The sequence below is a fragment of the Scyliorhinus canicula genome, chromosome 9, assembly GCF_902713615.1.
Source record: "Scyliorhinus canicula chromosome 9, sScyCan1.1, whole genome shotgun sequence".
Lineage (NCBI taxonomy): Eukaryota > Metazoa > Chordata > Chondrichthyes > Carcharhiniformes > Scyliorhinidae > Scyliorhinus > Scyliorhinus canicula.
In genome coordinates, this window is record NC_052154.1 from 128,637,014 (window position 1) to 128,660,371 (window position 23,358).

General features: G+C 49.4%; 1 protein-coding gene across 1 annotated transcript in view; it reads left to right on the forward strand.

Moving 5' to 3' along the window:
- LOC119971676 (anoctamin-9-like) overlaps positions 1–23,358 on the forward strand; it is a 411,929-nt gene that overhangs the window by 182,181 nt on the left and 206,390 nt on the right. Inside the window, exon 12 of the mRNA XM_038807554.1 lies at positions 20,630–20,734. Within this exon, the coding sequence (XP_038663482.1) occupies positions 20,630–20,734 (105 nt within the window). The remainder of the gene's footprint in view (positions 1–20,629; positions 20,735–23,358) is intronic.

Sequence of the window (23,358 nt, forward strand, 5' to 3'; positions counted from 1 at the left end):
GCGCCACGAGGTGGCAGATATGTGCGACCGTCTCCCTGCCGAACCGGAGTCTCCTCCTGCAGGTGATGTCCGGCAGTGCCTCGAAAGAGATCCGGTCACGGTACACCCTAGGCCTCGATTGCCGCCTGTGGCGCCCTGGCTCCATCATCAGTGTCTCCTCTCCTCCCCCCATGCTGCTCGACATCAGTGCCCGCATCCTGTGCCTTCCTCAGCGTTTGGGGTCAATGTTCCCCTCGGCATCCCCCTGAACATACCGGCCATGAGTGCCTGTGGCCTGTACGGCGACGACTGCTGCAGCTGCCCCTGCATCCACTGTGGGATGTCGCTGTTGACGCTGCTGGATGGCCAACTGCAGTGCAGCAGCCCTAACCACTACGGTGAACATTGCCGTTTGGTTCGAATACATGGTCACCTACAGAAGGGTGGTGGGGGGCAGAGAAACGACATGTTAGACGGAGGTTATTCGACACCTCGGCAGCCGCCTGCCACGGGATACCTGTGTGTCCCGGTGGCCTGGTCGCACTGCTGACATGCGGCCAGCCTAACCCCTGGTCACTTTCTGTGTCCAACGGTCAGTTAACAACGTCCTCCTAAGGTACGCAAGTGGGTGATGGAGGGGAAGCGGGTAGCATGGATAAGGTTGGAGATGGCGTCCTGTGGAGGCACAAGCCTGGGTTCCCTGGTAACGGCGCCGTTGCCGCTCCCTCCTACGAGGTATACCACGTGTCCGGTGGTGGCGGCTACCCTCAAGATTTGGGGGCAGTGGAGGCGACATAGTGGGGAAGTGGGGGGCTCGATGGAGGCTCCGCTAAGGGGAACCATCGGTTCGTCCCGGGGGACATTGATGAGGGGTTCCAGGGTTGGCACAGAGCGGGCATCAGACAGCTGAGGGACCTGTTCATTGATGGGAGGTTTGCGAGCCTGGGAGAGTTGGAGGAGAAATTTGAGCTCCCCTTGGGGAACATGTTCATGTACCTGCAGGTAAAGGCGTTTGCTAGGCGGAGGGTGGAGGGATTCCCTTTGCTTCCCGCGAGGGGGGTGAGTGATAGGGTGCTTTCGGGGGTCTGGGTCGGGGATGGGAAGATACCTGATATCTACAGGGTAATGCAGGAGGTGGAGGAGGCATCAGTAGATGATCTAAAGGCTAAGTGGGAGGGGGAACTGGGGGAACAGATCGAGGATGGGACATGGGCGGATGCCCTGGAGAGGGTTAACTCTTCCTCCTCATGTGCGCGGCTCAGCTTCATCCAATTCAAGGTGCTGCACCGGGCCCACATGCCCGGGTCTAGGATGAGTAGGTTCTTTGGGGGCGAAGACAGGTGTGTCAGGTGTTCGGGGAATCCAGCGAACCATGCCCATATGTTCTGGGCATGCCCGGCACTGGAGGAGTTCTGGAAGGAGGTGGCGAGGACGGTGTCGGGGGTGGTAGGATCCAGGGTCAAGCCAGGCTGGGGATTCGCGTTTTTTGGGGTTGCGGTGGAGCCGGGAGTGCAGGAGGCGAGAGAGGCCGGTGTTTTGGCCTTTGCATCCCTAGTAGCCCGGCGGAGGATCTTGCTACAGTGGAAGGATGCGAGGCCCCCAAGCGTGGAGACCTGGATCAATGACATGGCGGGTTTTATTAAGCTGGAGAAGGTCAAATTCGCCCTGAGAGGATTGGTCAAGGGTTCTGTAGGCGGTGGCAACCCTTCCTCGACTTTCTGGCTCAGCGATAGGGAACTGGGTCAGCAGCAGCAGCAACCCGGGGTGGAGGGGGGGAAAAGGAGGGGGGGGTCATTGACTATGTTTATTTAATTTTAATTTATTTTTAAGTTCTCTTGTTGTTTACTGGGTTTGGGGGGGTGGGGGGGGGGGGTGCGATATATGCGTTGCTACGGTCTTGGGGGTGTTATACTTATTATGTTGTTTTATTATTGCTTGTTATCATTTGTTGTTATATTTTCTGTAAAAAATTACAATAAAAATTATTTTAAAAAAAAACAACGTCCTCCTCACCGGTGCGTCAGTGGGCTGTGCCCATCAGCCACAGGGCAAGCAGCGGCCGTGTCCTCATCACCGACCTGCCATGGCAGGGCGGCTGACATGTTGCATCTGGGGGTGGACGACCCACTCCACTCACTCCCTCTCCCCTCCCACTACTCACTCCCCCCCTCCCACTACTTGCTCCCTCTCCCCCTCCCACTACTTGCTCCCTCTCCCCCCTCCCACTACTCACTCCCTCTCTCCCCCCCCACTACTCCCTCTCCCCCCTCCCACTACTCCCTCTCCCCTCCCCCCACTACTCACTCCCTCTCCCCTCCCACTACTCACTTCCTCTCCCCTCCCCCTCCCACTACTCACTCCCTCTACCCCCCCCCCCCCCCCCCCCCCCCCCCTGCTGGCCGCTGCGTTCTCGGGGAAGCAGCCTTCTCCAGTCTGCAGAGACTCCGGAACGGTCCGCTCACCTCCTCACTGCTCAGCAACAGCCAGCACGACTAGCTGACGACTTTATAAAGCAGGTGTGGACGGCGACGGCGTGAACTGGGGTCACGCCGTCGGGACTTTGGCCCAACCGGGCTGGATATTAGCGGGGGTGCCGGAGAATCGCCATTTTGGGTGCCTCGGGCGATTCTCCGGATTTTGCCGCGTGGAACACAACAGGACTGATTTCGCCGTTTGGGAGAATCGCGGGAGTGCATCGGACAGGAGTCGCGTGAAAAACTGGCGGCGCCCACTATTCTCCCAACCTGCGCGGCCTCGGAGAATCGCTCCCCCGTCTCTTTGCCGAGGAAGTTCCTTACCTGCATGTATCTTAGCTCATTCCCTTTTGTGAGCTCAAGCTTGCCTGTCAGTTCCCCCAGTGTCGCTACACTGCCAACTACATGTACCTACCGTCAGTACTCCTTCGTCCTGTCTCCATCATTTAAGGGAGGCTTCTCTTGTCGCAGGGGTAAATCTATGGTTCTTGCAGATAATAATAATAATAATTGCTTGTCACAAGTAGGCTTCAATGAAGTTAAAAGTCCCTAGTCGTCACATCCGGCACCTGTTCGGAGTGGCCGCCACGGGAATTGAACCCGCACTGCTGGCCTTGTTCTGCATTACAAGCCAGCTGTTTAGCCCATTGTGCTAAACCAGCCCCTTGGGGGCCATGGTGGATATTTGAGACCAGACCAAATTAATGCCTGAGTTGGGTCCATGTTCTCAGTATGGCCACCACCACTGGGCTTCTTGAGTACTTGGCTGGGGGGAATGGGAGTGGAGCTGCGGCCAGTGCTAGGATGGATATCCCTGTGTAAGAGCTCTCTTCCATTTTTGTCTATTCCGCTCCCGGCTCTTTGACTCAGCCCCATACTCTCTGTGGTGACTGCCCAGTGGTAGAATAGGAGGTTCAGAAGTGCCAGGCCCCCATATTCCTCCTTCTCTGTCGGACACTCTTATGGATCCTGGGGTTTTACCACCCCTCCCCCTTCCCTCCCCCCACCTAGTCCTCGAATACCACCCTAAGCTCATCTGCCATTGCTGTTCCCCTACTCTGTTGCCTTGTCTCCCCACTTCACCATTCACCCCCTGAAGCGACCATCAATTCACTCGAGACATGAGTAGAAGTAAACCGTGGCTTTAACCAACTTAGAACAGTGCCTGCCTGCGACTGAAACAATGCTGAGAACTGCCTGCAGGTCGACTGCTCCTTATACCTCCCTTCAAGGGGGAGGAGCCATGGGCAGAGCCCATACCTGCCCCAACATGTTCCCCTATTGCCATACAATGGCCCATAGGAGAAGCCCCAAGGGCAACAGTATGGCACAGATACAAATATACAAATACAAGTGCGACAGCACAGATACAAATACACTGGTGAATTATTAGTATAATACATTCACCACATCCCCCTTCCCCCCGATTTGTCATTTTGCCCCCCCTTTTTGCCTTTAGGGAATTCTGCTGCAGCACACACACCTCTCTCTTACTTCCGCTCACTAGAATATTTGCCACTGTAGTAGCTTCCCCCTGGAAGCAGTTCCCCCTGCCCTCCACCTGCTTTTTTCTCTCCCCATCCCTTGCCGGTTTGGTATACCTTTACGTTTCCTACCAACCTCGCAAGGTCGACAGAGTGTTCAGCCTGGAGATTCAAGACAATGTTTATGATCCGTACAACTCCGCTATTGCTGTCTTCCCAGCCTGTTCTTCTGGATTAACCCGTCAGCGTCCTCTGCGTGTTAAAATGATAGGCGGAATACTCCGTCGGTTGACGCTGGAATCGGGAAACGTAATTGGGCGGAGAATCAGTTTCGATGCTGAAATCTTGGCGGCAGCCGGTGAGGTCCACTTGTACTTTTAAAAATCGGTAAACTGGCGCTATAGCTGATTAGAGAGAGAGGAGGTAGGATACATGAGAGGCGCGATCAAGGGCTGCCGGTCCTGACACTTGCTGGGATGGCGGGGGGGGGGGCTATCAGGGCCGGTGGGGGAGATGGTGGGGTGACGGAGGAAAGGACCATGGGGCCAGATGACCCCCCCATGGGACTGGAGATGTGCCCAGGCACGGACTCATATTGCCACAGCCTGCAAGATAGCCACCTTGCTGCGCGCCCCACTGACCACCCACCTTAGCTCCTGGTTCTGCAGAGTGCCACAAGCCGTATGGGTCCCTGCAGCCCAGCCACCACTCTCCCAGCCCACATTCGGCAGTCCCCCGACTGTCTGGCACCATCGGCAGGGCATCACGCGGCCCGCCCAAGGGCAACGGTCACAATAGCCACTTCAGGAGGGCTGTCGGACGGGAGCCACGGAGCGCACTGCTGGCAAGGGTAGCTCCAGCAGGATACCCATGGTAGCAGGGATGGGTGCCAACTGGGCCAGTGGTGTGGTGAGGAGAGGGGAGGGGATCATGCGAGGGCAGAGTCCACAGTCCAAACCAGTGCCACAATATAGCCCTTCATGGCGCACCTGGCACCGCAGGAGAATGGGGTCGGACACCCGCTCCCAGTGGCTAACAAGGAGATGATTGTCCTTAACTTTAACGCCCCGGGGCCATTCCAGACACCGAGTGGGGGCCTGTCTAGGATCTCACAGACCTTGGTGCACAGGTGCATACGTGCCATCACAAATGTCTTATATGCCCAGTCGGCACAATACATCCATTTCAATGTGGACCGAGCCCTCCAGGATGCCTAGCCATCGCCGAGATGACCCAAGTCTGGGGGGTGATTGGCTATTGGGCGACAGGGGTTACCTGCTGCAGTCATGGCTGATGGCACCAATCCGGAGGCCACAGACCGACGTGGAGACCTGCTCCAATGATGTTCATGCTGCGATCAGGGGCGTGATCAAGCGCTGCTTCTGCGGTGTAGGTGCCTTGACAACTTTGGAGGGGTCCTCCAGTACAGGGCTGGTAGGGCCAACTGCATCGTTGCGACCTGCTGTGTCCTCCACAACATAGCGCAGCAAAGGAGCGATGTGCTGGAGGAGGATGAATGCCAGGCCTTGCGGGGGAAGGCGAAGAGTGGACAGGACATGGGGTCCAGGGAGGCACGGGAGGCTGCACGTCATGTGCGCCGGGGCCTTTAGGTACACCACAGCAGGGGGGACTGGCGATAAGCAGGACACTGCACCCCTCCGGCCGCTCTCCCACCTCCAACCCCCTCCGTGACACATACCTGCCGCACTACGGGATGCAGGCCCTGGGTTGGAAGTAACAGCGGGTCTGGTCCATGGAATGAAGAAAGATGATAACCTGCTCTGCACTGAGCTCTCGTGCTCTGCATCATTTGACAACGTCCGATTCCTGCCCACAGTAGCACCATCCACCTAAGTGATCCCTGCATTGAGCTGGCCATTCCATCACACGGTCCCATTGAATCCCTGTGATGGTAGGGAGGGGGAGGGACACAGCTGAACTGCGGTCTCTGAGCCACGCCCACCCCCAACATGCCCCAATTCCACACCCCCCACCACCCCTGCGTCCCTCTGAGACCAGCCCACACCTCACATACTTCTGACAGAACACCAAGGCAGGTTGTAACAGTGTGAGCAGGTGTTTAATGTAGCAACATATATAGAGAGATGTGCCCTAGCCGCTATCACTAAACTGTACCCTGCACCCATGCCAACTTAACTGGTGTCTCATTATCTGGCATTACGTGCCACTTTACTATGTCTAGGTGGATCTCTATATGGTACATCAGGAGTGGAGGCAGCCTGCTGTGACTCCCACCCTGTGACCTGGGTCCCCGTTTGGCAGGTGTCTTCTGGGGCCACTGGGCCTGGATGGGCCAGGCTGCAGCTCGGGTGCCCCAGGTGGCATGGTGCTGCCCTGTTCTGCTTGCTGCACACTACATACACCAAGGACAGGAGGCGGGGGGGGGGGGGGGGGGGGGGGGAAGCGGAGTCCGAGGTGCTGCGGTGTTCCTGCAGGAATCACCGGCACGGGCCCCATCACCACCTCCTCCCTCGGGTGATCGATGGCTCCTCGGCTACTCCATGGGAAGAAAGTGAGAGCGGAGCTAACCCCGAGGCACCCCTTCACCTGGCAGTGCCAATTATGGATGCATGCTCTCGTCTTGGCCTGGATCTACATGCTCGCAGCCATGGGGCACAGGGAGTGGATCACCTCCATCTGGCACTGCGCCACATCACACTGTGGCTGTGCCACCATCTTCTGGGTCTGTGCCACATCAACCAGTGACTGCGCCATTTCCCTCTGGGACTGGGCCACCTCCCTCTGTGTCTGTGCCATGTCGGCCAGTGCTTGGGCAATGCCGCCAATGCTCTCAGCCATGGCCTGCTGTGACTGAGTCAAGGTTAGGAGTGTCGCTGCAATGTCCAGGTGACTCTGGCACATGGCTGCTTGTGAGAATACACTCTATACAGTACCTTCAGCTGTATCAGCCCCAACTTCGCACACAAGGTGAAGGCGTTCACCCTCCGGAGCACGTCACACCCTCTCCCAACTTTACCTCCAACTTTGCCTTGATCTCTTCTAGTGATGCCTTCTCCTCCTTCCAAATAGCCCCGTAAACCGCTAATACTACCCCCTTCTCCGTCCCCCTGTCGTCAGCGCCTCCTCCAGCAATGTGGAAGTCGGCTCTACTGGGAAACTCTGTATCTCCTTTCTGGAAAAGTCTTGAATCTGCATGTATCTAAATATTTCCCCCTGCTCCAGCCTATACTTCGCTCCCAGCTCCTTCAATCCAGCAAAACGACCTGCAAGAAACAAATGTTATAGTGTCTTAATTCCTTTCTCCTCCCACCTCTGAAAATTTCCCTCCCACTTCCCTGGTTCAAATCTATGGTTCCCCCGAATCGGCATTTCCCTTGACCCTGCCCCCAACCCGAAGTGCTGTTGAAACTGCCTCAAAATTTTCAACAAAGCTATTATTACCCGGCTCCCTGAGTATCGCCCCGGGGCCGTTCGGAGCGGTGCTGTTGCTAGCGCTTTCAATCCCAACCCTCTACCCAAACTCTCCTCCATTGTGACCCATTGGGATTCAACCCTCTGATCCAACTCCGCACCTTCTCCACATTCGTTGCCCAGTAATAATACATCAGGTTCGGAAGACCCAAACCCCTTGCCTGCCTTCTTCTCTGTCGTAGCACCATTTTAATTCTGGCCACCTTTCCTCCCCAATCGCTGAGAATTTTGCGCAAAACTATAGAAATAGCTTTTTATTATTGCACATCAGTTCCACCTTGATGGAGTGGAAATCCTTCAGTTTCACAAACCTTCCTGGTTGGTCTGGGATTTACAAATCGCCAAGTGTGTGCAAGTGATGGCCATAGAAGCCAACCAAGATGCACATGGGAACACACATAGAACATAGAACAGTACAGCACAGAACAGGCCCTTCGGCCCTCGATGTTGTGCCGAGCAATGGTCACCCTACTCAAACCCATGTATCCACCCTATACCCGTAACCCAACAACCCCCCCAACCCGAACCTTACATTTATTCTGATTGATGCCATTGCAAGCAACATTTACATGGATTGCCTTGAGAAACAATCCACTATACACATGTCTTATGGCCTGTTGTGTCCATTCATGTGTAAGTCCAGTTTATTACATAAAATTACACATGATATGCAGTTCAGAAACTAGCCATTGGGCCCAATCAATCCGTGCCTGCTTCACTCGAGTCTCCTTCTATCGTTCCTCATCTACCTCTATCAGCAAAACTCTCTATTCCCTTGTCCCTCATCTAGCATCGTCTTAAATACTTAGCTTATATATCTTCCCTTTAAATGTATCTATACTATTTACTTCAACCACTCCCTGTAGTGATGATGTTCAAATTTTCAACCACACTCTGCATAAAGATTATATTTGTAAATTCTGTACATGATTTATTGGTGATTACTTCAAATTTATGCCCTTTAATTTTGCTGCACTACACATTGACTAGACAAGGCAAAAGAATTTCAATCAAAACCTATTTTGAAGTCCTCTACTGCGTCACCACTTAGCCTTCCCTTTTCAAGAGAAAAGAAACCCATCTTGTCAATCCATTCTTAATAGTACCATTGAAGAGAGCATAAACTGTTTAAATTAAACATTACTTTTTGCTAGTCAAAAATTGAACTTTCACATAATTTACAAGCTGGCCACAGTTTTTTTGGAAACTTCCAACAGCATTGATAGGCCATAAGCTCAACCCTCATCACTGTGGAATGCACATCTCTCATTGTGAGAATATATTACAATCAACAAAACCAGTGACCAGCAAACAATTTGTCTCCCCAGCTTGGATTATGACAAATTGAGAAACATCCACACTCTTTACACCTATGGAGGCGCTAATAGCCACCATTTATCTCCGAAGGCAAGGGTTCCCAAATTGGGGTTTGTGGATCCCTGGGGGTTTATGAAGGGTCACCGAGGGATCCGCGGATTTGGAAACTGCCACATGACTGGCAGACGCCAGTTCAAAAGGAACATCTGACCAATTTCAAAAATAATCCCAACATTGAAATAAACTAATCAGAGCAAGGCCTTTTGGAACATGGATCAGTCATCCAAGAGGCTTTTCTCTGACTGGCCCATTTCATAAGTTCATAAATTCTTAAGATATAGGAGCAGAATTAGGTCATTCGGTCCATCAAGTCTGCTCCGCCATTCTATCTTGGCTGATATGTTCCTCATCTGCTACCTACAATGTAACAGACCAAGAGCTGGATTGCAAAATCAGCAGGAGCATCTCCTCCCTAAAACACATGACCTAGGAGTGGGAGTAGACAATTTAGCCTCCCGAGCCTAACACCCTCTATATGGTCATAGCTGATCCCATCCTGGCCTCAACTCCATCCGTTCTCCATAACCCTTCAGCCCATCACCAATTAAAAATCTGTCTAACTCCTCCTTAAATTTACTCATTGTCCCTGCATCCACCGCACTATGGAGTGGAGTAGAGAATTCCACAGATTCACAATTCATTGGGAGAAGTAGTTTTTCCTCAAATCTGTTTTAAATGTGCTACCTTGTTTTAGAATGCCCCACAAGAGGAAGCATCAGCTCGACATCTACTTTATCCATACCTTTTAGCATCTTGTATTCCTCAATAAGATCTCCCCTATTTCTTCAAAACTCTAGAGAGTATAGGCCTAAACTGTTCAATCTCTCCTCATACGACAAACCCCTCATCTCGGGAATCAATCTAGTGAACTTCCTCTGAACTGCCTCCAATGCCACTACATCGTTCCTCAAATAAGGGGACCAAAACTGTGCACAGTACTCCAGGTGCAATCTTATCAATGCCTTGTGTTGTTGCAATAACACATTTGTCAGGGGGATGGGAAAACGAGCTGTAGTCCAGAAGCCAGTGTTGAGAGTAGTGAGGTACTGAGGAGGGTATCAAGGTCGTAGGAGTGTACCAGCAGACAGAAAGGTGGGTTGAAGTGTGTCTACTTCAATGCAAGGAGCATCCAGAATAAGGTAGGTGAACTTGGAGCGTGGATTGGTACTTCGGACAACGATGTTGTGGCCATCACGGAGACATGGTTAGAACAGGGACAGGAATGGTTGTTGGAAGTTCCGGCGTATAGATGTTTCAGTAAGAGTAGGGAAGGTGGGAAAAGAGGTGGAGGAGTAGCATTGTTAATCAAGGATAGTTTAACAGCTGCAGAAAGGCAGTTCGAAGGGGATCTGCCTACTGAGGTAATATGGGCCGAAGTTAGAAAGAGGAAAGGCGTGGTCATAGTGTTAGGAGTTTTCTATAGGCCCCCAAATAGTAATAGAGATGTGGAGGAAGAAATTGCAAAACAGATTATGGATAGGTGTGGAGGTCTCAGGGTAGTTATCATGGGTGACTTTAACTTTCCAAATATTGATTGGAACCTCTGTAGGTCAAACAGTTCGGATGGGGCAGTTTTTGTACAGTGTGTGCAGGAGGGTTTCCTGACACAGTATGTGGATAGGCCGACGAGAGTGGGGGGCACATTAGGTTTGGTACTGGGTAATGAACCGGGCCAAATGTTAGATTTGTTTGTGGGAGAGCACTTTGGAGATAGTGACCACAATTCGGTGTCTTTCACTATTGCAATGGAGAGGGATAGGGCCATATGGCAGGGCAAGGTTTATAGTTGGGGAGGGGTAATTATGATGCGATTAGGCAAGAATTAGGGAGCATAAGATGAGAACAGAAACTGTCAGGGAAAGGCACAAATGAAAAGTGGAGCTTGTTCAAGGAACTAATACTGTGTGTCCTTGATAGGTATGTCCCTGTCAGGCAGGGAGGAAATGGCCGTGTGAGGGAACCATGGTTCACAAAAGAGGTTGAATGTCTTGTCAAGAGGAAAAAGGAAGCGTATGTAAGGATGAGAAAACAAGGTCCAGTTGGGTCGCTCGAGGGTTACAAGGTAGCAAGGAATGAGCTAAAAAAAAAGGGCTTAGAAGAGCTAGGAAGGGGCATGAGAAGTCCTTGGCGGGTTGGATCAAGGAAAGCCCCAAGACTTTTTACTCTTATGTGAGAAATAAAAGAATGACCAGGGTAAGGTTAGGGCCGGTCAGGGACAGTAGTGGGAACTTGTGCGTGGAGTCAGAAGAAATATGAGGCGTTTTGGGCAGCACGGTAGCATGGTGGTTAGCATAAATGCTTCACAGCTCCAGGGTCCCAGGTTCGATTCCCGGCTGGGTCACTGTCTGTGCGGAGTCTGCACGTCCTCCCCGTGTGTGCGTGGGTTTCCTCCGGGTGCTCCGGTTTCCTCCCACAGTCCAAAGATGTGCGGGTTAGGTGGATTGGCCATGCTAAATTGCCCGTAGTGTCCTAAAAAGTAAGGTTGGGGGGGGGTTGGGTTACGGGTATAGGGTGGATACGTGGGTTTGAGTAGGGTTTTCATTGCTCGGCACAATATCGAGGGCCGAAGGGCCTGTTCTTTGCTGTACTGTTCTATGTTCTATCTATGAATGAGGGGCCATGTTTTTGTGGATGAGAGTGTGATACAGGCGGATAGGCTGGAGGAGGTAAATGTTCTGAGGAAGGATGTATTAGCAATCCTGAAAAACCTTAGGGTCAACAAGTCCCCTGGGCCAGATGGGATATATCCAAGGATTCTTTGGGAGGCAAGGGATGAGATTGCAGAGCCTTTGATCTTTGGGTCCTCACTGTCCACGGGGATGTTGCCAGAGGACTGGGGAGTGGCGAATGTTGTTCCTCTGTTCAAGAAAGGTAATAGGAATGACCCTGGTAATTATAGGCCGGTTAGTCTTACTTCGGTGGTCGGTAAGTTAATGAAAAAGGTCCTGAAGGATAGGATTTATGACCATTTGGAAAGATGCAGCTTAATCCGGGATAGTCAACACGGATTCGTGAAGGGTAAGTCTTGCCTCACAAATTTGATTGAATTCCTTGAGGAGGTAACTAAGTGTGTAGATGAAAGTAGAGCAGTTGATGTCATATACATGGATTTTAGTAAGGCGTTTGATAAGGTTCCCCATAGTCGGCTTATGAAGAAAGTAAAGAGGTGTGGGATAGAGGGAAATTTGGCCAATTGGATAAGTCACTGGCTATCACATAGAAGATGTGGTGGTGGATGGAAAATTTTAAGACTGGAGACCAGTTACCAGTGGTGTACCACAGGGATCAGTGCTGGGCCCTCTGCTATTTGTGATTTTTTATCAATGACTTGGAGGAGGGGCTGAAGTGTGGGTCAGTAAATTTGAAAATGAAATGAAAATCGCTTATTGTCACGAGTAGGCTTCAATGAAGTTACTGTGAAAAGCCTCTAGTCGCAATATTCCGGTGCCTGTTCGGGGAGGCTGGTATGGGAATTGAACCGTGCTGCTGGCCTGCCTTGGTCTGCTTTAAAAGCCAGCGATTTAGTCCAGTGTGCTAAACCAGCCCCTATGAAGGGGTATGAATCTGAGGAATGTGGCGGAACAGAGAGATCTTGGGGTTCATGTCCACAGATCTCTGAAGGTTCCCACTCAAGTGGATAGAGCGTGAAGAAGGCCCATAGTGTGTTAGTGTTTCCTAATAGGGGGCTTGGGTTTAAGAGCCGTGGGGTTATGCTGCAACTGTACATGACCCTGGTGAGACCACATTTGGAGTATTGTGTGCAGTTCTGGAAGCATTGGAAAGGGCGCAAAGGAGATTTACCAGGATGCTGCCTGGTTTGCATGATAGGTCTTATGAGGAAATATTGAGGGAGCTAGGGCTTTTCTCTTTGGAGCAGAGGAGGATGAGAGGCGACTTAATAGAGGTTTATAAGATGATGAAGGGGATAGATACAGTGGACGTTCAGAGACTATTTCCTTGGGTGGGTGTAGCTGTTTCAAGGGGGCATAACTATAAGGTGCAGGGTGGGTGATATAGGAGGGATGTCCGAGGTAGGTTCTTTACTCAGAGAGTGGTTAGGGTATGTAATGAACTGCCTGCTGTGATAGTGGAGTGGGACACTTTAGGAACTTTCAAGCGGTTATTGGATAGGCACATGGAGCACACCACAATGACAGGGAGTGGGATAGCTTGGTCTTAGTTTCGGACAATGCTCGGCACAACATCGAGGGCCGAAGGGCCTGTTCTGTGCTATACTGTTCTATGTTCCTTACCTTTATACTCTATTCCTTTTGCTATAAATGCCAACATTCTATTTGCTTTCCTTATTACCTGCTCTACCTGCATGCTAGTTTTCTATGACTCATGCAGAAGGACACCCAGATCCCTCTGCATCGGAGCACCCCAAAGTCTCTCCCCATTTAGATAATAAGTTGCCTTTCCATTTTTTCGACCAAAATATATCACCTCACACAGATCCATGTTAATCCTTCTGCAACATTTTGGCCCACACTACTAACATATCTATATACATTTGTAAGGTTCTTATTTCCTCATTGCAACATACTGTCCCACCTATTTTTGTGTCAACTGCAAATTTGGCTATAGAACCTTCGATCTCTGTATCCAAGTCGTTAATATAGATTGTAAATAGTTGGGGCCCAAGGACTGAACCCTGTGGCACCCCACTAGTTACATCTTGCCATCTAGAAAAGACCCATTTTTTCCGAATCTTTGACTCCTGTTCATCAACCAGTCTTTTATCCAAGTTAATAAATTACCGCTAATCCCATTTGATCTCACCTTTTAAATCTACCTTCTGGGCGGCCCTTCTCAAATGCCTTCCTCAAGCCCAGATATACAACATCAACAGGATCCCCATTATCCACTTCGTTTGTTACATTTTCAAAGAACTCAAGCAAATTAGTCAAACATGATTTGCCCTTCATAAAACTATGCTGACTCTGATGGATAGCGCTTTGGCTTTCCAAATGTCCTGATATTCCGGCTTTGATAATTGATTCATTCTAACAATTTTCCAACAAAAGATGTTAAACTAATTGGTCTGTAGCTTCCCATATTCTGCCTCCCTCCCTTTTTGAATAAGGGCGTTACGTTAGCATTTTTCCAATCCACTAGAACCTTTCCTGTGCCCATGGAATTTTAGAATATTATAACCAATGGATGCTCTATCTCTGCTGCCACTTCCTTTCACACCCTCGGATGTAGGCCAACAGGTCATGGGGTGTTGTCTGCCCTCAGTCCCAAGAGTATCATTTCCCTATTGATGCTGATTGTTCCAAGTTCCACCCTTTCTATTACCTCTGAATTGTCCGTTCCTATAGGAATGGTACTAGTGTCCTCCACCGTGAAAACTGAGTGGAGATGCCGGCGTTGGACTGGGGTGAGCACAGTAAGAAGTCTTACAACACCAGGTTAAAGTCCAACAGGTTTGTTTCAAACACCAGCTTTTGGAGCACTGCTCCTTCCTCAGGTGAATGAAGAACCTCTTCATTCACCTGAGGAAGGAGCAGTGCTCCGAAAGCTAGTGTTTGAAACAAACCTGTTGGACTTTAGCCTGGTGTTGTAAGACTTCTTACCGTGAAAACTGAGGCAAAGTATTGATTTAGCATCTCTGCCATTTCTGTGTTCTCCACTATTAACTCACCAGTTTCATCTTCCAAGGGGCCAACATTCACCTGACCGACTTTTCCCTTTTATGTACCTGTGGAAGCTTTTACTGTCTTTTTTGAAATTCTGTGCTAGATTTTTTTCGTAATTTACCATAGCTATTTTAATTACTTTTTTAGTGTCCCTTTGCTTTTAGTGTCCCTTTGTTTATGTTTGAAAGTTTCCCAATCTTTTAGTCTGCCACTCGCCTTTGCAATATGATATAGCTTAGTTTTTGACTTTCTAATGTCCTTGACCTCCATGTTTAGCCATGGATGGTTTTAACGTCTCTTTCCATCTTTCTTTCTCACTGGGATATATTTTAGTTATGAAGAATTGAGTATCTCCTTGAACAACTGCTATTGATCATCAGCTGTACTACCTTTTATCCTTCCTTCCCAGTGTATACAGGACCAAATCTGATCTTATGCTTATATAATTTCCTTTATTTAATTCTGGAACACTGGTGTGAGACTCCATTTTCTCGCCCCCAAACTTTTTTTAAAAATGTTTTTATTCTTCATTTTCACATTTTCCTTCAAAATTTACACCCCACCAACAAGCAGTAAACGGTAAAAGATACAAAGTCAATATCCTTAACATCAGCAACAATCCCATCCTCCCACAACCCCAACCAACGGCCCACCTGTCAATATATGCATCAAATAAAACAAACCCTCCCACGGTAGAACAAAAAAACAAAGGCGAAAAAGAGAAAGGAGTCTGGAATCACCATTCACCCGGTTGAAGGCAGCTCGCCAGCTCCACCGTAAAGTCCTGGTATATGCCTTTACCAGCTCCAGCCACTGCACCACCCGCTTCTGCTTAGCCCAGCACAGGACCTTCTCCTTTACACTGTACGGACGGAAGCACAGTCACTACTCTTGGCGGCTCACTCGCCTTTGGTACAGGCCTCCACGACCGATGAGCCCGATCCAGCTCACATCGGGAGGGATCCTCCCCCTCCCCAATAGTTTCGCCAACATCGTGGCAAAATACTCAGTCGGCCTCAGTCTTTCCACTCCTTCAGGCAGCCCACAATCCTCAAATTCTGTCGCCTGGATCTGTTTTCCAGGTCTTCCATTTTGCCTCACAGATCCTTGTTGATCTCGATCACCTTCCGCATCTCCTTCTCCATCAAGGTAAATTGATCACTGTGCTGCAGTAATGTCTCTTCCACTTCCTTCAGCGCCTCACCTTGCTCCCACACCTCCGCCACTGTGCTCGCCACCGCTGTCCTCACCGGGTAATCGCCTCCTCCACCAGCGCTTGCAAAACCGCCCCCATCTCCTTCCTCATTGCCTCCATGTGTTTTGTAAACTGCCTTTCGACTTTCACGGCCATCACCTTAGTTATTTCTTCAGCCGTAAGCAATGCGGCCTCCCCTGGTGCTGCAGCCTCCATTTTCTTTACTGACCCCGCGGTGACCTATCCACTCCCCGATGGACTTTCAGCTGCTTTTTTCACAGTCGTTTTTTTGCTGATCTTCTACATTTCCTCCCCCTGTGCTGTCTCCCGACTTTTGCTGCCTCTGCTGCCCTTAGTACCGGGCGTTACCCCCCCAACAATGCCGTTCCTGAGCGGGAGTCCTCCAACGTGTGGCTGCCTCCTGCCCACCGTCACCGGAAGTTCCCTCGCCCCAAGACTTAATCTTAAATTCTACCATACTATGGTCACTACTCCCTTGTGGATCCTTAACTATGAGGTCATTAATTAATGCCTCCTCATTACAGAATACCAAATCGAGAGTAGCCTCCTCCCTGGTTGGTTTCCCAACATACTGTTCCAGGAAACAATCTCTAATGTATTCAATGAACTCTGCCCTCGGGCTACCCTTGCCAATTGGATTCCTCCAGTCTATGTCCACATTAAAATCACCCATTATTATTGTCGTACATTTCTTGCAAGCCCCAGTTTTTCCTGGTTGATATAGTGCCCCACTATAGAACCATAGTTTGGGAACTATAGATTACTCTTACCAAGGACTTCATCCGTTTGTTATTTCTGACCAGTGCTTATGTCATTTCTCATTGCACTGATCCCTTTCCTCACCAGCAGGGCTACGCCACCTCCTTTTCATTTCATTCTATCTTTCCGAAATCCTGCGCATCCTTTAATAGTCAATTCCCAGACCTGGGGCGCGATTTTCCGCTCCCCACTCCAGGTGGGAGAATCGCAGGAGGGCCGGGCAATTCACGACATGCCCCCCCTGGCACCCCCCGCGATTCTCCCACCCCTCGCTTAGAAGATTCGCCGCTTGCCATTTTTCCCGGTGACCGGCGATTCTCCGGCCCGGATGGCCCGAGGGGCCTGCCGTTCGCGACCGGTTCACGACGGCAGCAACCACACCACACCTGGTCGCTGCCGTCGTGAACATGGGCGCCAAATGTTCGTCTGAAGCTTGTGGGGGGCGGACAGGGGAGTGAGCACCACGGCCGTGCTCGGGAGGGGACTGGCCAGGGATCGGTGCCCACCGATTGTCGGGCCTGCGTCTCAAAGCGACGCACTCTTTCCCCTCCACCTCCCGCAAGATCAAGCCGCCACGTCTTGCGGGGCAGCGGAGGGGAAGACGGCAACCGCGCATGCGCGGGTTTCAGCAGTCGTGACGTCAGCAGTGCATGCGCGGGTTGGAGCCGGCCAACCTGTGCATGTGGCGCTGATGTCACTTAGGTGCCGCCGTTGCGTCATTCTCAGCGCGCCGCCAAAGGCCCGGTGGCCGAGAGTTACGGAGCGCCGCTCCTAGCCCCCCTGGTGGGGGTGAATAAGATGAGAGGAGCGGCCTCCGAGGCCGTCGCGAAACTCGGCCGAGTTCACGACGGCCTTCCCGATTTATCGCAAGAGCGGAGAATTCCGCCCCTGGGGCGTGATTCTCTGACCCCACGCCAGGTGGGAGAATCGCGGGAGTGCCGGGCTAATCACGCCACGCCGCCCTGGTACCCCCACGCGATTCTCCCACTCCCCCCAAAATGGCGTGTCGTGTTTTGCGACAGGCCACTCGGAGAATCGCCGCTCCGGTCGAGTGGCGATTCTCCGGCCCGGATGGGCCGAGCGGCCTGCCGAATCCGACCGGTGCACGCCGGCGCCAACCACACCAGGGGCGAAATTCTCCGACCCCATGCAGGGTCGGAGAATCGCCCGGGGCCACCGAAAATCCCGCCTCCGCCGTGGCAGAAATTCACCGCCACCCGGGAATTGCCGAGGGTGGGAATCGCGCCAGGTCGAGCGGCGATTCTCCGGCCCGCGATGGGCCGAAGTCCCGCCGCTGCGAGGCCTCTCCCGCCGCCGTGTTTGAACCACCTATGGTTGTGGCGGAATCGGCGGTGCGAGAGAGCCTCCTGGGTCCTGGGGGGGGGGGGGGGGGGCGCGGGGCGATCGGACTCCGGGGGGTGTCCCCACGGTGGCCAGGCCCGCGATCGGGGCCCACCGATCGGCAGGCGGGCCAGTGTCGTGGGGGCACTCTTTCTCTTCCGCCGCCCCCCCACGCACACACACACTATTTAGTTTAAAGCCCTATCTCCAGCCCTAATTTCACGATTCTTTTGGACTCTGGTCCCAGCATGATTCAGATGAAGACCATCCCTTTGGAACATGTCCCCTCTTCCCCAGTACTGGTGCCAATGTCCCATTAATTCAGACCCATTGCTCCCACACCATTCTTTGAGCCACGCATTTACCTCCTTAATTTTATTGAATCTTGCCAGTTATCTTGTGGCTCAGGTAGTAATCCAGTGATTATTACCTTTTTGGTTCTGCTTTTTAATTTAGCTCCTAACTGTTCATACCCACTTAGCAGAACCTCTGACCTTATTCTACCTATGTTGTTGGTGCCTACATGGACCATAACCACTGGATCTTTCTCAGGTGAAGAACCTCTGGACTCGCTCAAATCTCAGCAAAGGCAAGCTCAGGGACAAATATTCGCTGCACTCTTCAGATTGCAAGTCACGATCGAGAAGTCTGTCCACCTTCAGTCGATGATGATAGCGCCATAATGTCGATGCACCAAGGCCAACATTGGGATGATGGCAGCCATATTGGTAACCTTGGTCCAGGGCATTGATCCGAAAGTGCTGTGCGGGCTGAACTCTTATCGTTAATGTCATAATTGACCTCTAACAGTGTCAACGCAAGAGGAGTGCGGACAGTTCGACCTCACTCCAGCTTCCCCTTCTCCTCACGGATTCAGATAGTGACAATTGGGCACCCATAGGGAGGTGGATGAGCAGGTGCACACCCTGGAATCATCTACTCAGGGGACTCTGGGATTGTCCGGCAATTTTGAATTCAGCTTTCCTATAAACCAGGAGCTCCTGTTCATGCAGCCCGAGGAGGGTTTCACATAGCAGGATCCCAAAAGCAGGCCAGGGCCTTCAGGTCTTTGCACTCCAGAGGACGCCTACTAAGATCATCACAGACAGCACAGCAGTCAACAGGTTGCCTCCCCGCTGCTGTGTTGAGGAAGCATCAAGATGTAGCAGCAGGGTTAGGAATGTTAAGAAGAGGTAGTTGCACAGCCCGAGCATGGGTGTTAATTGTACTTAATGTTCAGTATTGTAAATAAATTCCCAAGAATGTCTCCTTGCCTATGGCTCCTTTTTATGATGAGAAGTGGTTCATGTCACTCAGATGTGAAACTTTGGTTTCTCCACAAGAAGTTGGTCGGTGTCACAGTTCAGGGCTTCTTACCTGTGGAGAGTGTAACCTTCAGACCAAAGTAACAGCCTAGCGCCACACTCAGTGGATACATTAGTAATGCCAGTACCTCTATTGTGCTTCTATTTGCTGACAGAATATTGTGGGAAGTGTCAAAGAGTTTCATCAGTGTCTCTTGTGTGTTCTCAGCATCTTGTGGGCTGGTCCCCATCTTTTCAGCATCTACGTCTGGTGAACAGTATAGTCCTGAAGGTGACCGAGCTGGAGCCTGACAAAGGATCAGCTATGTTACACAGCTGTATCTCCATGATTTGAGGATGGCATAGTGCCACAGTGGTTAGCACTGCTGCCTCATGGCGTCAGGGACCCGAGTTCAATTCCAACCTTGAGTCATTGTGTGGAGTTTGCACATTTACTCTGTGTCTGCGTGGGTTTCCTCCGGGTGCTCCAGTTTCCTCCCACAGTCCAAAGATGTGCAGCTTAAGTTGATTGGCTGTTCTAAATTGCCCCTTTGTGTCCAAAAAAAGTTAGTTGGGAGAAAGTGGGGATGTGTGCCTAGGTGGGATGTTCCTTTGAAGGGCCTGTGCAGATTCAATGTGTTGAATGGCCTCCTGCATTGTAGGGATCCTCTGATTCAGATCACAGAGTGAAAGCGAACTGCCATCAGACAGACTGACTAGCTTTATTTTATTTTTGGAGGTGAAACCACCAAGGTTGCTGTAAAGCAGGCGCTCTGAAGCAAGTTTCAAGGTTTAATTTCCCATCTAGCTTTCTCTCATTAAAAAGGTGACATGCGTTACACTTGGACTCGTCAGCTAATTCTTAAACATAAGTTGTAAATAGCTGGATTCCAAACATTGAATCTTGCAGCATTTCACTGGCAAAAGGCAGTCAAGCTGCAAATGAATGACTCATGCCTCGGTTTTCTGTTCTGTAACCAATTCCCTGTTCATATGTTCATACTATTATCCCCAATCCTATGTGCCCTTACGTTGTGTAACAAACCTTCATGTGGCACCTTATTGAATACCTTTTTAAAATACAAATCTGTCTAGCAAGTATATCTGAGGATTTTGCTGGAATGGTTCGTAGCAAAACTACCAAATTAATCTTGGTGATGAAGATTGTTGTCCCACAATCACATACAGAAGACTCCATTCTTATACCAAGTATGTTCAATATGGAGAACTATAGGTTCATAAACTGATGGAGGGCCATATGTAGTATCTGACAAAAGGTGTTCCTTTCCCATGCTTGATCTGATATTCATTCCCTACCTTTTACCAATGTGTCGCTATTTCTGAATAGGTCTGCCTTCAGAATGTTGATGGAAGAGTCTGGGATATTGACTGATAGGTACAATTCCATGAATGTGACTACATTGAGCTATTTCTTGACTTGTTTATGAATTATGACATTTATCTAATAAATATGCATACACATCTACTCTCAAAAAAATTAAGATTTCATATTCACTTAATGCAGTGCTCAAGTTAATTCATCTTCATTATTAGTGGGCTCTAAGAAACATTCATTGAAATTATATATTTTATGTATCAGGAGGAACTTGCTCTTGGGCTAATATACAAGCCTGATGAATCACCGGCAAAATATCAACATTCGTACTTGCGAACCACAGTAGTCCTCTTGCTTGGATGTATTCTGGTAAGTGAACCTATAGAATGTGTGGCAGGTATGTGTACTATGTCAAACATAATTTAACTCAATCCCTCCATCCAAAAATGGCAAACATTGTTCTTAAATAGTACAAAACTCATTTGAGAACCAGTGTTAACCAAGCCTACCAGCAGAGTTGTAGTATGGGATGCATGACTGAACACTTCCTATGCAGCCCACACAGCATTTAAGTTACTTTATTTGTTCATGAGATGTGAGCAACCCTGACTAGACTAGCATTTATTGCTCATCACTAATTGCCCCTGAGAAGGTGGTGGTGAGATGCCTTCTCGAACTGCTTTTGTCCATGTGTTGTAGGTCCAGCCACAGTACCATGAGGAAGGGGGTTCCAGGATTTTGGGACAACGTGGGCAGAGAATCGCCCCTAGTTTTTACTTCACACTTATTCACGTTAAATTTAACCTACTGTCCAATCAGTAAGCTATTTATATCTTCCTAAAGCATATTCTAGTCGTCGTCACTATTTTCCAAACCCATACTATTGTATGATTAGCAAATTTCAATCGTGCACTTTTTATGCTCTTTAGTGCATTTAAGTAAAGAAATAAACCTCTGGTTTGACCTCAATTGGAGTATTATATCTAGTTCTGAGCACCATACTTTGGAAAGATTGTTGGGACATTTGAGAGGACGCAGAAAAGATTCACAAAATTTGTTCCAGGCATGAGAAACTTCAGTTACATGGATAAATTTGAGACACAGGGGATATCTCCTCAAGAGAATATTAAGAGATTTAATAGAGGTGTTCAAAAGCATGAGGGGTCCAGACAGAATAGATGGGGAGAAAATGTTTCTGTTAGTGAACTCTGATTTAAGGTGATTAGCAAAAGAAGATGACATGAGGAAAGGTATTTTACATTAATTTCAGGCTCTGAAACGCACGAGCCTGAGACTGCGCTGGAGGTAGATTCAATTATGTAATTCAAACAACTTCTTGAAGCAACAAGATTTGCAAGATTATGGATAAACTGCAGGAAAATGGGACTGGGTGAATTACGGTCTTAGAGAACTGGCATGGGCATGCTGGGCCAAATGGCTTCTTTCTGTGCTGTAACCATTCTATGATTCTATAAGCCCAAACCAAATTGAGAACAAAAATAGGTCCAGAAGTACCTCTTTCGTTGTAGCCTTTCTAACTCTCCCGCAGTCTGAGCAGTAACTCTAGGGATTAGATTTTTGTGAAGGAGATGAGAAACATGAGTGGGAACATTCCCAACCCTGCATACCCTTATCTGTTAGGGAAGCCTACACTTGCCATACTTTTGTTCAGGAGAGACAGGGCAGGATGGAGTAAGGCTTATCACCTCCGGAGACAATGGAAGTGGGTGGACGGCAGGGCTGACGAGTCAAAGGCCTGCTTCTGTTTACTGGGAGGCCAGCCCAGTTGTAATCCTGATTATCATATCCTCAAGCCCTCACCCCCTGTCCCCCATGCTCATTTTCAATCACTTCCCCCCCATATCTCCATGCCCTCTATGAGGTCCAAATCTCCCATCCCTTTCATTTCTCCCATGTTCCCATGCCCCTTCATTTTCTCCATGCCCTTTCCATGCTCCCCATGCATCCATAACTACCATATACAAAATCAAGGAGCCATCAACAGGTTCAGTCTGTCTTTGAAATGTTAATGAATCTGGTACAGTAATTAAGATGTTTGAAAATCTACCGTGAAAAACGTTGCTCAGCTTGCATCTTCAACAAAAATGTGAATCAGCCACAGCTATTCATAATATTTATGATTACAACAATCTATCACCCACTTCATACATGTTTATCTTCTGTAAATAAACACATTAGCATTGAAAGATCTCTTTAAAGAAATTACACAATAATAAAGATTAATCAAACAAAGTTATCACTCGCCTCCTGACTGTATCAACATTGCCTACATTCTTGAAGCTCAGCCAAGCATTTACAATGAGATCATCTAGAAAAAAAGATATCTGACCATCAGTTCTAAGTACATCAATGGATATAGTTGCTTCACTTTCCAAGGCCCCAAGCACTCCTTTTGGTTGAAACAGTGATTTATGTGCATTTCTTTTCAGTTAGTATATTGCATTTGCTGCTCATAATGTGGTCTGCCCTACACTGGGGAGATCAAATGCAGATTCAGTGCAGTGCTGTCTGAGGATCATGGTAGACCATTTAGGACAGGAGGTGAGGAGAAATTTCTTCACCCAGTGAATGGTGAGCCTGTGGAATTTGTTACCACAGGAAGTAATTGAGGCCAATGTATATTTTCAAGAAGCAGTTAGATATCACAATTGAGGCGAAGGGCAGCAGAGGATAGGGGGGAATAAGAGATTAGGCTATTGAATTACATGATCAGTCATGATCATAATGAATGGGGGAGCAGACCACCAAGGGTTGAATGTTCTCCTCATGATCCTATTTTCTATGTTTCTCTGTATAGGGGAAGATGGTGCTGTAGTGGTAATTTCACTGAACTAGTAATCGAGAAACCCAGGCTAACTCTAAAGGAGTTAAAATCTATCATACCAGCTTGTGGAATTTAAATTTAATAAAACCCATCTAGTTTACTCATGTATTTTAGGGAAGGAAATCTGCCATTCTTGCCTGGTCTAGCC